Source organism: Mya arenaria, chromosome 3, assembly GCF_026914265.1.
Source record: "Mya arenaria isolate MELC-2E11 chromosome 3, ASM2691426v1".
Classification (NCBI taxonomy): domain Eukaryota; kingdom Metazoa; phylum Mollusca; class Bivalvia; order Myida; family Myidae; genus Mya; species Mya arenaria.
The window spans coordinates 32,574,134-32,588,844 of NC_069124.1; the positions used below are offsets into that span (position 1 = coordinate 32,574,134).

A 14,711-nucleotide genomic window follows, 5' to 3' on the forward strand; every position below is an offset into this window, starting at 1 on the left:
CAACAGAGTTTATGATTAAAGGGACGTAATGTAATTTAACACAATGCCTATTTTAGTATTAAAATTTTGGAAGTCATTTACCATGTATTTGGACGGTTTACATACGGTACGTTTAAGTCCGATGCAATAAGTACACGTAGTAATTTTATATAGCAGTTAAACTTTATGAATTATCTCTTGGGAATCTTTAAAATGTTTGCATTAATACACTTCACTGGCAATCAATTTAAACTTAGATCAATAAATACAACTTTAAAGCACTACATTTAATTATTGGTATGATTAAAAAATACGAACTACTTCAACTGATGTCCCGGCATACATACGAGGTTGTTTTCGATAAAACTGGCCGAGGAGCTCCGAATGGTCATTTTCTTGTTCAAAATCGAAAGCAGTGGAAATTGATCAAGCTCTAGTTGTGTTCATGTTTGGCTGAATATGAGTTCTAATTAGATATGGAGTAAGTTCAAGTTTTCATATCTACTGTTTGGTTTAACTTGACTGGAGTGTGTGTGTATATATATATATATCAAATCTAGATATTATCTAGAGCAAAACACGTTTCCAATTTGTTTACTATACAGTATATTTTCTTTTTCTTGCACCATTATTTTGATACTTTCTCAAAACAACTCATCTGAACTGGATCGTGATCCGTAGTAGAAACACCTTGATCTAATATCTGGCTTCTGTATCTCTAAATATCCCTTGGAACGATTTTGAACATCTGAAAATCGACATTTAATAATTTGACCTGGATTGCGAGACGTGTTTGGTTAGTATTATTTTAGACACAACCAGGGGTTGAACTGGAGTAATGACTACGGGCATGAAATATTAGCTGCTGAAATTCTTATAAATGGTTACCATCAAAGCAGGTATATAAATCAGGCATTCGCAAAACATACTGAAGCAACTTTCTGTACGAGTGTCCGACTATGCTGTCCGTATGAAAATATAACATAAACTGACTCGTTGGAGTTAGAACTAGCATGGACTCCTATTAGACTTAAACAGTTAATATTCAAATTTTGATGAACTCTTAATCGCGAATGGCCTATTTTTACTGCGTTTTATTAGTCAGGGGTGCTCATCCAGTCGATATGCACTCGGTGATCCCTCTATATATTCTATATAAAACCGCCATCTTGAATGGCGTTGAAAATGAGTCGCAGAAAACTCGAGCGTGACTTTATCGGAGAGTTTACATATGTAGCAGACCACGCGCATGATATTAAACCCTAGGACCTTCGTGTTTATATAAGTCAAAACAAGTACAAACTTGTTTATGTCTGCACATCGCGAAGACATACATGTATTTATGAATTAATCATTTAATCGTATAGACGGTGGCGAAGAGACACCCTTCACTAAATCACTTTTTGTGTGTTTTAGATGAAACATGTTCTTTGGGTTTAGCGCAATTTTCCAACATTATTTCAGCTATATATGACGACCGGTTCAACTAACCAGTTTCCTGGACTGTATTCTAACCAGTACTAACTTGCCCTTCCTCAAGAAGCCGGCAACTTTTCCACATGTGGAGGAAAATCGACTTCTTTGTCAAATTTTCATGAAACGGTATGACCAGCCACGACCGGGGATCGAACCCGTATCGCCCGGTTACAAAACGAAAGCACTAATCACTTTGCCACGTCCGTGGCTTACTTCACTTATCACTAGTTATTCAAGAGGACGACCTCTTTACAACATTCCCTTTTCAGTGTCAATGCTTAATTTAATCGTGTACACTCGGTTATCAAGTATAAACAGAATATCCAATGGTTTTTTTTAATAATATTTGCCACGATACCACGACTATTTCAGTAATCTATATCGTTAATCTTTCTTTTAAACGACTTATCTTCACCATTGATCTCACCATAACCCATCTAAATGAAGCCACACATTCTTTTTTTTACTTTGTTTATACACCAATTATCATAAGAAAAACTTTAAACCGTCAATCACTCCATCACATCATATGTACATAAAATATTTAGTTCAAACTTAGCAAGATGGTTTACTCCGCAGCTATCGCGATTTAAACTTGACTATTTAAAACTACTATGAAAATATACTACAGAAATGATTGGCGCGAAATGGTTTAAGCGATATTAGTGGCACGCGCCAGAGTGTATTTTATGTGATCATCAAAGCAAGTAGAGACATGTTTTACAACTCATCCAATCAAATTGCCTGACTTAACATCTTATCGATAAACAACCTGAAACATTTATCATTTTAACGCAGTCCGCTGACAAGTACACTACGTTAAATCGCACTTTTTAAAGAAGACATCAAGCGGAAAAAGAAAGGTGTCAAATCAGGTAAGGGTCCTATATTTTTATTTAAGCAGACGGCAGTTTTAATATAAGGTCTATGGTTAAGTTACTGATATTATCGCCGTACTATATAGTATTTTGACCGCTCTGCATTATCAATGAGCGTTAAGTTTGATAAATGTCTGGTTTTATCATTTTTACCACAGTGACGCACGTCTGTGTATAATTTAGGGTATAGAGATATTTGTAAAAAAACACAGAATAGCCATTTTTTATATAATTTATTTACATATATACATTAGTTATATACAGAAGAAACAATTTAAATATTATAGGTTCATTTACTCAAAGTCACTAGCTTTGATCCAACTATTGAATTTCTTCGGATAATATTTCCATTTCACAAAATACTGTTTATATTTTCCTATTCCTTTTGTCTTTTCGATTTTATCAATTTTAAAAGTCTGATCTGGATCAAACGTTATTTATGCAGTTCAGATTAATAAATTGTTCCTTTAATTTCCTCATCTTGTAAGTCACGTAGTCTGTAGATAGGTAAAGTTCCTCTATGATATCTTTTGTGAATCTGGAAGATCTCGCCCGTGTAAGTCTCATCAGAAGCTGGTGTAAAGACATTTCTCAGATGACTGATTCTCACGTAATTCCCGACTTTGAATTTGAAAGGCTTAAGTTTTGTGTCTGGTTTCGCATACTTTCGATTTTGGGTAAAGTAGGTAGCTAGTCGCACTTCCTCCTGGTTACTGTCTATGACTTTGGAGGGTGGCATTCCAATAATTCTGTGATACGTATGATTGTAGCTGTATGCTATGTCTTGTAAGACAGGCAGATAGGAGTAACTGTCGTTGTGGGTGAAATATCGGTACAATCTACGCTTGATGGGATGGTTAGAATGACTCTCTCCCGAGTTGAGGCTTTTGTTTCGTTTTGGGTCGGAAAATATCTGACATCATATTCACGCATCAGCGTCTGGACTTTGTAGCTCGAAACTCCTGACCTGTAATTGAAAATTATTTTCAATTTAGAATGGCAGGTGAATTCAAAGTTGAATTCCCTTTACAATACTTTCTAATTGACATACTATAAGTAATGGTATATTGTTTATAAGTAATGTGTTACAAATAATTCGTGATAAATTAGCGCAAACGGAAATTGATACACATTTTGTAAAATTAACAATGTTTATGAAACATACCTTTGTCAGTTATAAGCTTTGCAGGAGATCTTTTGGATGACGTGAAGATGTCTTTGAAAGCTTTGGTCACCTCCTCTCCCGTTTTTGCTTTTAAGGGTCGTAACTATACGTACTTGGAAACGTGTCTATGACTAACAATATATACTTGTAGCCCTGGTTCAAGTCCACAAATTTAACCATATCAATTAGATCTCCCATCCACAAATCATCTTTTCCTGCACTGGTTTGTGTAGACTGTAGGATTCGTGATTATGCAAGAACTTTCGTATTCTGTGCATTCCTATATTATATTTTCCTTCTTCTCTTACTACTTTATACAGTTTCTGTGGCCAAGCAAAACTACCGGGATGCTTAGGATCGTCATAAATTGTTTTTAGATAATCCTCCCACGGAGCCATGTCTTCTCAGTTCCGTGTTCAACCAACAAATGAATGAAGAACTCAGTTTGAGCGTTTTTATTCTACGTCCTGACTATCCATGTATTCTTCTTCGTTTTCATCTTCTTCGCTTTCTTCACTATCCTCCAAGTCAAATAAGTCTTCAAAGGCAATCTTCTTTTTCTTCAATACGCGTTTTACTGCGGATGTCAAACTGATTCCTTTACTGCGGAACTCGTTAACTTGTTGGACAATCTCACGAAGGGTAGAATTTGTCATCAGTGGAAACCAGTACGTTTCCAACAACGTTGGGTATCTATCGAAGAAGTTTTTTTTCTTTATGTGGTTGCATATGTTTTCCTGCCATATCCGTTGCATAATATTCGTTTTCTCCATCGTCAATAAATTTGTCGTACAGCTTGTTGAACTTGTTTTGGCTACAACTTTGAGCAAGGTCTCATATATGTCTATATCTCTTATTATCTTCTACATCATTATCCCTTTCATTTTCATCTTCTTCCGTTCTTGCCCTTTTAGCAGGAGGTTCCCTATTTTCTGAACACCAACCACTTTTCACGTGCCTCTGGACGTCGTGCTCTGAATCAAACAAGAGTCCACAATCATCACAAGCATGTGCTTTATTTGCCATGACATTTTCCTTTTCTTCGTCGATGTGAACATCTTGAAATCCAACCGATGAATGATAAAGTTATGGTACACTCATCTCTTTTATAGTTTCGCACTGACCTGCGTGAATATGATTGGTTATGCCAAGTCGGTTTTGGCGTTATGGCATCTGATTGATCAGCCTTGTCTGGTTCCCTGTTTGAGTGTCTATCCATGTCAAATCGTATATTAATCTATCATTTTCTGACGTAAAGGGTTTCAAGTCTACGAACAAATACATGTTAGGATTCTTAATGGCTCTTGCGAAGGCTTTTTGGAATTTTTCGGTGTTACCGGGGTACATCTGTCGAGCTAGTGTCATGATTGTTTGTCGATCTTCTGGGTTGTTAAACAGCACTAGGTAATGACAATTCCTCATTTGAGTCGCGTCCTTGTTGCCAAATAAATTTTGGTTGATGGAAATCACAGATAAAGACCTATGATGTGATCCCTCGGTAAATTAATCAGTTATCCATTTATCCTTGCCCGATTCCTGTACAATTCGTCCAATATCAGTAAATTGTTGATTCTGGGATCAAAGAAATCATCGTTCTCTATATTCGTTGGAATGCCTTGAACAAATTTCACTCTTGGAAATACTGTACTCTGACCTAACGTGTGTGGTTGCCATCTTTTGTAAAGCCACACTATTCTCTGTATGTTTGGCTGGATTCTAGTGGTATTGTGCAGCATCATGTCCTTAACAAATGTTGTCTTTCCACAAGCTGAAATATATCAATTAAGAATGCGATTTAACATGTGATAAGGTAGCTACCGATATTACAAAATTCAAAAACATTGTGATTACTCGATTTTTACAAAAATCTTTGGAAGATAACTACCTGTGGGTCCCGATATCATCATGGTAAACGGATGTAGAAATACCATGCTTCTGCTCATAACTGTCCTCTCTTGGTGGTGGTGATGGTGGCGCTCCCTGTGGTGGTAGTGGCGCTCCCGGTGGTGGCGGTCCCAGATGTGGTGGTGGTGGTGGTGGTGGCGCTCCCTTTGGTGGTGGTGGTGGTGGTGGTTGTGGTAGTAGCGCTCCCAGATGTGGTGGTGGTGGTGGTGGTGGTGGTGCTCCCTGTGTTGGTGGTGGTGGTGGTGATGGAGGAGAAGACACACTATGTTTCTGTTTGAAGTGTTTCAACATCGTATCCTTTCTACTATAATCCTGATTACATTCCGGGCACTTGTTCATGATTTCTCTCTGGCGGTCAGCTACCAACTGATACTTTATTAGTGATTTCCTAAATATTATATCATAATGAAAATATAAGACGTATCTATGTCGATTTTAACCAATCAAATGCTTTTGTCAAATCATCTCTACGCGTGCGCAACAATATGATTACTAAAGAGAATGCAGTCATTTTAAATTTCATTTTTAGATCAAGAGCTATCGTGATCGGATGTAAAATCGTATACGGAAACACAGCAAACAAATTAAGATAAGGTAATTATTTAGCACTTCTTTAGTCTCGCCTGGCTCTATCTTAGTCTCGCCTGGCTTTTTTTTCGGGCGTAATTTTTGACTAGTTCTTGTTAGATCTACTATTTATTATACAATATATATGTTTTATTATGTTGAAAGTTAGATGTTTCAACATAAATATTTATAGCATTTAAAAAGAGACTAATGAATGTCATTCTAATTACAGAACTCATCATGGTTTACCAATGTGAACAATGTGGTAGTAACTTCCAAAAGCTTAGTCAACTGTTGCAGCATAGGCGCACCACGAATCACTGGAAACATATGTGTGATTCCTGCAAGAAGTCATTTTCCAGATAGCAGAATTTCGATAGACATTTGCGAAAGCACAATGATGAAAACAGCCATCACTGTCCTAAGTGCCTAAGAGCGCTTACAAGGGATGACGCATTAGACGAACTCTTGCATCATGAACATAGTTGGTCAAAGACTAAACGTTCTTCGGATAGTCAAGAGGGTGGTGGAGCTGCGAAAAGGCAGAAACTAGAAGACAGCACAGCAAGTTTCTATGACATTGAGAAAGTTGGTGTAAATAAGATAGAACAGTTTAGAACTACGGCCATTTATTACAAAGTGAATGTCAAAAACCTGGAAATACAAGAATTACCATCTATATTGAAAACACTGAAAACGATTTTCCAGTCTATCCTTGAACACATCACAGAGATGATAATGGATACTGATTTGGTACGGATTTCCATTGACAATCCTGAGTTAGACTTTCCAATCACACTGGAATTCATGCCACGCCGGGAACTGACTGTTGAGGAAATACTATCGGAAATCGAAGATGTTCTTCAATCGTACCAACAATTCGTCCTGGACGAAACCTTTCGCATCGATATTGTTCATGTTAAGGCGCCCTATGGGAAGGGGCATTAACAGAAAGCATTCGTAGATATAGTAAGGCTACTACAAAGTAAAGGAAGTGGCATCCAGATTAGAAATAACGATGAACTTTGCTGTGCTCGTGCCATAGTGACAGCGATAGCCAGGGTAGAAGAACATCCTCAGTGGGATAGTATACGTAGAGGATATGGTCTTCAAAACGTAATGGCAGTAGACTTACACAGGAAGGCTTAAGTATCACTGAGACAATGTGGAATTGAAGAAGTGAAAAGGTTTCAAGCTGTACTCCCAAACTATCAGATACATGTCGTGTCAAGAACGTTTCAATGGTATTATCTACGAGGGCCCAGAAGGAGGCGTTCCTATCTACCTTTACTACCACGACGAACATTTTGACGTCATCACCAAGATGACTGGCTTTCTAAACAGAAGTTACTACTGTGAAACTTGTAAAAAAAATGTTATTCTAACAAAGAGCGACGTGTTTGTAATAACCCCTGTGTGTACTGCCATCAACTGCATACAGATGAAACAGAATATTGGCGGTTCTGTGACAAATGCAACAGATACTTTAAGAATGGCATCTGCTTTCAAATGCATCTGAAGAAGAGTAGCGAGGATGTTAAAAACACATGTGAAATATATTTTAAATGCAAGGATTGTGACCAGACTATTAATTTGAAGAGACACAAAAAGGCTCACGTCTGCCATGAAGTGTGTTGTAAGACATGCAGAGATTTTTTCTCAGAAGACCACCAATGTTACATGCAGCCAGTTGAGAGAGAAGAGAAAACTAACAAAACAACCAGCAAGAATGAACGTACTTCATACATATTTTCTTTGATTTTAAATCGACACAGGATGATCGTTTGGAGTGTGATCAAGGCTTTGTTGAGGGAAAAACCAATAAATGCAACAACTGTAGAAAATCGTGGTGTGGATCCAATGAGAACAGGCCTAATCTGTGTGTAGCACACAGAGTTTGTGACGTGTGTCTTCACAGCCCTGTTACATCAGAATCATCGTGTAAAACATGCGGTAAAAACGAAAGAATATTTCAAGGACTTGAGACGACAGAAGGCTTTTGCAAATGGTTGTTCTCTGAAGAAAACGTTGGAGCTACAGTGATCTGTCACATTTTCAAAGGGTATGACAGCTACCCGATCCTCCAGTATCTACATAACAACTCTATCCTTCCAGACGTGATCACAACGGGATCTAAATACATGTCTGTTAAGGTATCCCTGTGCAACATTCGAATGATAGACTCACTAAACTGTATTCCCATGCCCTTGGCGGATATGCCGGTTTTTTTGGCGATACTGAGTAAGCAAAAGGTTACTTTCCTCATTTGTTCAATCGTAAGGAAAACCAAAGCGCAATTTTACCACACCTTCCTGATCTACAGTTTTACGCACCAGACAGCATGAAACCAGAGGCCAGACGAACGTTTTTACAGTGGCACGAGATAAACAAGACTAAACCATTCGACCTCCAGAAATAATTATTACGTTACTGCCAGTCAGATGTGGATATTCTTAGAAAATGCTGTTTGAAATTTCGAGAGTTGTTCATGGATTTAACAGACCCGTTCGAGAATGTATCACTATTGCGTCCGCATGTCATCTTGTATACAGAACAAATTTTCTAGAGCACGAGAGCATTGCCGTGATACCACCGCATGGCTACCGGCCAGAAGAAAAACAGTCCACCATGGCTTACCAATGGATGTCGTATCTAGCACACACAAAGCAGATTAACATCCAACACGGGAGAAACATGGGAGAAAGGCACATTGGTCCTTTCAAAGTGGACGGTTACTACGAAACAGATTCTGGTAAAAAGGTGGTAATGGAGTTCCACGGTTGTTTCTGGCACGGGTGTTCAAAGTGTTTTTTCTAAGACAACAGTCAATCCGGTGACTAATATGAACATGGGAGATTTGCATGATAGGACCAAAGAGAAACAACAATTCTTAGCAGAAAATGGCTATACGTACATCTCTATATGGGAGTGCGATTTCATGCAAGATATAGCGACGAATGCCGACTTGAAACAGTATATACAAAACCTTGAGTTGGTAAGTCCACTAGAACCTAGAGATGCTTTCTTTGGGGGTCGCACAGAAGCCTTTAAACTGTATGAATAAACATCAGCGACAAACCAAATCATATATTATGACGTGACCTCTCTTTGTCCGTTCGTCAACAAGACAGGAAAAATACCTGTTGGGCACCCACATATAATTTCAGGGAATTTCCAAGACATCAGCCACTATGAAGGTTTGATTAAATGCAAAGTGCTACCACCTAGGGGATTACATGTCCCAGTGTTATCTATGAAATGGAATGGAAAACTTTTGTTAAGTTTATGTCGCGTATGCAGTGAAAACTTTCAACAGAGCCCGTGTGAGCATACCGATGGTGAGAGAGCATTTGTTGGTACTTGGGTCACTGATGAGCTGAAAGAGGCATTGACACAAGGTTATATCCTTCAAACCATCTATGAAGTCAGGCATTTTGAGTAAGTGTCCCAGTATGATCAAGAGTTGCAATCTGGTGGACTGTTTACCGAGTATGTTAACACCTTTTTGAAAGTAAAACAACATGCGAGTTGCTAGCTAGATTGGTGTATCGATAAAAATACCAAACTAAAGTACATTCAACAATATCACGAGGAGGAGGGCATTCTGCTAGACTACAACAAGATTGAGAGAAATCCTGGATTGAGATCACTGACCAAACTTATGCTGAACTCCTTCTGGGGTAAATTTGGTCAACGAACAAATTTGACCCAAACCTCATTCATAACAGACCCTGCATAATTCTTCGAAATGATGACTTCTGACCAGCAGAGAGTGAAAAATGTACGCTTCCTGAAAGACGAGTCTGTGAAGTAAGAATGGGTGTACAACGATGACTTCATTGAGGCTTCTGCTAGAACCAATGACATTATCGCAGCCTATACTACAGCACACGCACGCCTCAAGCTCTACGGCTACTTGAAACAGCTTGATAGGCGGGTATTCTATTGTGACACTGACTCTATCGTATTCAAGACAGCCCCGGGACAGTGGGAGCCACCACTCGGGGACTACCTAGGAGACCTCACTGACGAGGTTCCTAATAACAAGATCACAGCATTTGTTACTGGTGGTCCTAAGAATTATGCCTTCAAACTCTCCTGTCCAAACAAAAAAGGGCAAAAGTCGATTTGCAAAGTGCGCGGTATTACTCTGAATTTCAAAACCTCTATTGATATCAACAACCAAACAGTTAAAGACATGGTAACTGGACATAGTAATGTGGATCATACATCTGTCATTGATGAAAACAGGATTGTTAGAAACCCTTCCACAGGACATGTGCTTACAAAACGAGAAATTAAAGATTATATTGTGTTTGACAAGCGCGTGATTAAATATGACTATCAAACTGTTCCCTACGGAATATAATTACGAACTATTACTTATGAACCTTATAACAATTGCATATATGTTATGTACGTTTGTCATTGAACCTGTATGTTGTATTCTTAGTTTGTTGTGTTGGTACTGTATGCTTGTGTTGTATATCATACATTAATAAATAAATACTTATATACTACAACTGGCTCTCGTTATTTTGTAAAATATAAAAAAAAAACGCTAATAAAACAATGCCATCTTTAAGCATATTTGACTGCTATATAAATATGTGTTGTTATAAAGCGATGTACATAGCGCTGATATTATTTACACTCCTACGCGACAGTCCATATAGAGAAGTATACATGCTGACCTCCACTGACCTGACGCTCTAATAGTGAGATATTGAAAAGGTCGTCTGCTCAATGAATTGATTATATTTAAATATGGCGGCTTATATCGTCTGCTCTATTTAACCGCCCACGACCTGTTCGACCCAGAAAAGGTCACGGGCGAGCAGGTCCAAAAAGCGACTCATTTTCTACGCCATCCAAGATGGCGGTTTTATGTAGAATATATAGAGAGGTCACCGAGTGCATATCGACTGGATGAGCACCCCTGACTACTTATACTCTTATATAGACATGAGGTTATCAGTTTATTGAGTTGGTAGTTATATTAAAACATTTGTTGTAAGTAGATGTGATGAATTAGGTATGATTGTTCTTTCATTTTTTTAGTATGTTTAAATAAGAATATTGTTTTAGTTTATTGTATCGAAAATGACCATAAACCAATCAGTCGTTCGTTATCATTTTCCACTTTATTGAAATAAGTATAGATTTTTACTTTTTACAAATTTATACAAAACTAAAAAACGACATCTTCCGATGAGCTATAAATCTGGTTCATTTCTAGGCATTCCAGTTCAAGAAATGGTTCCACAGACAACTTTGAGGTAACTTGGCAGGACAAGCTCATTGTGGCAGCAATAGACTTTGGGACAACATTCAGTGGTTTCGTTGTGTCATTTCTCGATGAGTATCAGCAAGATAAAACTGGTCGCTTTATCTCACACGATTGGTCTAGTGGAGAGGGAGTTAGGTAGAGTGTTATTTCAACATTATCAAGGTCTGAATAGCAAGGACTTAAATTACTATCCAAGCAACGGAAACACGCTTCCCTATAATTCGTTATAGTACTTTTTTTGTTTTGTCTAAAACTGATATATTCTTATATCATTTAACACTGCGGTATATTATGCTGGTAACCATAGCATAGCATGTTCACAATTAACTTGTCACATCAAAATCTCACAGTCGTGTTTAGAAATGAGACGAAATTAATAAAAAAAATGTCCATTCATACGCAATTTATATAAACCATATTTAGAACAACCAAGACGCCGACTGCTGTCTTGCTTAGACCTGATACAACGTTGGATTCTTTTGGTTATGAAGCAGAGGATCGGTTTCTTGCTGAAAACATTGAAGACGATGAAAATAATGAAAAAAGTGTTGATCGAGAGACCTGGTACTTCTTCCGACACTTCAAAATGAAACTGTATGGTGACAAAGTACGTAAGGTCATTCATCTGTTTCTGGCGTCTGCTCTGAAACTTATTAATTAATATTAATTTTGATATTATAGTATAACGTTATTGAGCGTCTGTTCGTAAATGTATTTAAACTTTATACAATATAACTACATAGGTGTTGATATATTACAGCGTCTCAAACCAATCACTTTGGACAGTAAAATACCGGACGAGAGAGGACGGGAGCTCCCTGCAATCTTAGTTTTCTCGAGAGCAATCGCCTACATGAAGACCAAGATATTCGAAGTCGTATCGGATAAGTTTCCAAACGTTAGAGAAGATGACATTTACTACGTTCTGACATGTCCTGCCATTTGGTCAGACACTTCCAAGCAATTTATGTCTAATGCTGCTGAAAAGGTACAACTGTTTTTTTTTTCGTTTTAGAATGTGCTGCATTTTATGTACTTTCGTGAACATAAGTAGAAACACGTAGTTTATCGAAGTTTGTTTCTGCTTTAGGCTGGAATTCCGTACGACCACCTGCGTATTGCTCTTGAGCCAGAGTGCGCCGCTGTGTATTTGCTGACAAAAGAAGTGCCGTCTGTTAGTTCCTCATTTCGAGAGCGTTTCCCAAGGAACGAAGGAGATTGCTACATAGTTGCTGATCTTGGAGGTAATGACTGATATACATATGTAATTTACTATATATCAGAAATTTAATTTTCGATAACAAGTGTTTTAAATTGAAGTTTGATCTTTTGTCTATAAAGTTTTTTAAAGGAAATTATTTTACGAAAAATGGCCATTTAAAAAAAGATTGTCCCTAACATATAAAAATATGAGAAATGTAAGCCATGTTGTCAATTTAAGTATGCGCACCTGTTATTTTGTATTTAAAAAGCCGATTTGAATACCACAGTAATTCTTATCCAAATAAGGTGTGTTGTTCAAGTTGCTTTTGCTCCAGGTGGTACTTTGGACATAGCAGCACACAGAATCAACAAGAACCACAAATACGATGAAATAATGATTCCAGATGGGGGACCTAGCGGGGGCAACAACATCAACTTTAAGTTTGAGCAATTACTGGTGTCCGTTTCAGGTGCCCAGGCATTTTTATTATTTAAAGATAAAAACTCGCAGGATTACCTCTATTTTATGAGGACTTTTGAACACAAGAAGTGTGGGTTTCCAGGTGATGCAGGCAAAAAAAGTGTTACCATGCTAATGCCATTAACATTCGCCGAACGTCATATAGAAGAAAATCACGAGACATTAAAGGATTCTGTTCGCCAGACCTCGTTTTCACAGTCTGTTGTCTTGATCCCCGGTAAGATTACAGTGAAGAACTCCCTTTTTGAGAGTTTCTTTGAAGAAACTTTGGTGCAGATTGAAGATAAGCTGGTTGAGGTCATGGAAAGGCTTTCGAAACGATACAATATCAAAGCCATATTTTGTGTTGGAGGTTTTTCCGATTGTAAACTCGTTAAAGAGAGAATTAAAGCCAGATTTTCCGAAAAGCACCTCGTGGTTATCCCCGCCGAGGCAAACGTTGCCATCATGAAGGGAGCAATAATCTACGGAAGGGATGAAAGGTTAATAGAAACGCGCATCAGCAAGTACACTTTTGGTTTGGATTGGAATGAAGATTTCGATCCTAAAGTCCACCCTGTAAGCAAGCAGGAAAACACGGATGACGGATACATGTGCAAAGATATTTTTAAGGTGATCGCTAAAGTAAATGAACCAATACCAACTAACAGACCTACTCAAACGTTCGATTCTTATGTAAAGACAGCTTCCCAGACAGCTATGGAGTTTCCGTTCTATAGAACTCTTACTGATCCCCCGCCAAGGTTCATTGATGAGCCAAACTGTTATTTTATGGGCTCAATGAAGGTATCTTTGGAAGACACTGCAGGAGGAACAGATCGGTTTGTGACGTTAAAGATATACCTAGGAGCGACGACGCTTCGAGCTGAAGCCATTGACAACAAGGGCAGGACCCATAGGGTTACATTTTTGCTTGGACAAACACAGGTTTAAAACATGGAAGACTAACGGTTGGAGTAAGATCATAACGAGGATCCTTAGTTTGCCATATGGTGTTGATAGTATGTTAGTGTTATTTTAGGATAATTAAATGTGGAAATAAGTTTACGATTTTTACTTAATGATACTGCTGTTTGTAGAAAATATAATTATATATACGCATTGTAATTACACAAAATCATGACATAATTTATTTATAGAAACAATCGAAAAGAGATGAATATTGTATTGTGTTATGTCCGTTTTGACATATTATTTAGTTTTACAGCTTAAACATGTTATAATAATTGTGTTGTTGAAATAAATTGTATTGTTTTTTGACTATAAATATAGAATTTTAAGTGGATTAATTTGACCGTCGCATGCATACGAAAATGAATTGGTACCATTTGAAAGAGTAATATATATGCAAAAAGCTACAGAAACATGCTCAGTAGCAAAAAGTTTAAACGTAAACCCGGTTTAGTGGCAATGGGCAAACGCCAAAGACATAGAACACAAATTCACAAACAAGAAACATAGAACAGCACAAAACCTTTTTATATTTACTGCCTTGATTGGAATAGCATGGCCTAGCATAGTGCGAAACAGCATGATATAATGCAACCATAGTAACGCGCTACCGGTCCAGGTGACGTTTTGTCGTATGTATGCTGAATTAAAAACTTAATAAAATAAATATAAGCTGCAGAAATTCTTTAAAAAATCGGCGATTCTGTTTGACGACGTTTGTGCGACGTCACCTGAAAATATGACGTCAATCGGCCGTTGCATTTTGAAATAAACAACGTTTGCTCTATAACAGTCAAGCATGCTATGAATGTCGAT

At 37.7% G+C, this 14,711-nt stretch overlaps 2 protein-coding genes across 2 annotated transcripts in view; one reads left to right on the top strand and one right to left on the bottom strand.

Annotated features, from left to right (window-relative positions):
• Nucleotides 1-14,711, bottom strand: part of LOC128227447 (tRNA (guanine(26)-N(2))-dimethyltransferase-like) — a 29,636-nt gene that overhangs the window by 14,491 nt on the left and 434 nt on the right. The window lies entirely within an intron of this gene.
• LOC128227449 (heat shock 70 kDa protein 12A-like) lies at nt 326-14,290 on the top strand. The gene is made up of 6 exons (XM_052938001.1): nt 326-460; nt 11,210-11,395; nt 11,684-11,867; nt 12,021-12,248; nt 12,351-12,504; nt 12,799-14,290. The coding sequence occupies exons 1-6, from the start codon at nt 456-458 to the stop codon at nt 13,875-13,877; spliced, it is 1,836 nt and encodes a 611-aa protein (XP_052793961.1). The 5' UTR covers nt 326-455; the 3' UTR covers nt 13,878-14,290.

Bases quoted from the DNA above. Each gene is read 5' to 3' on its own strand.
- LOC128227449 (XM_052938001.1), top strand. The intron at 11,396-11,683 runs GTAGAGTGTTAT...AACCATATTTAG, and splicing joins TCTAGTGGAGAGGGAGTTAG to AACAACCAAGACGCCGACTG. The intron at 12,249-12,350 runs GTACAACTGTTT...TTTCTGCTTTAG, and splicing joins TGTCTAATGCTGCTGAAAAG to GCTGGAATTCCGTACGACCA.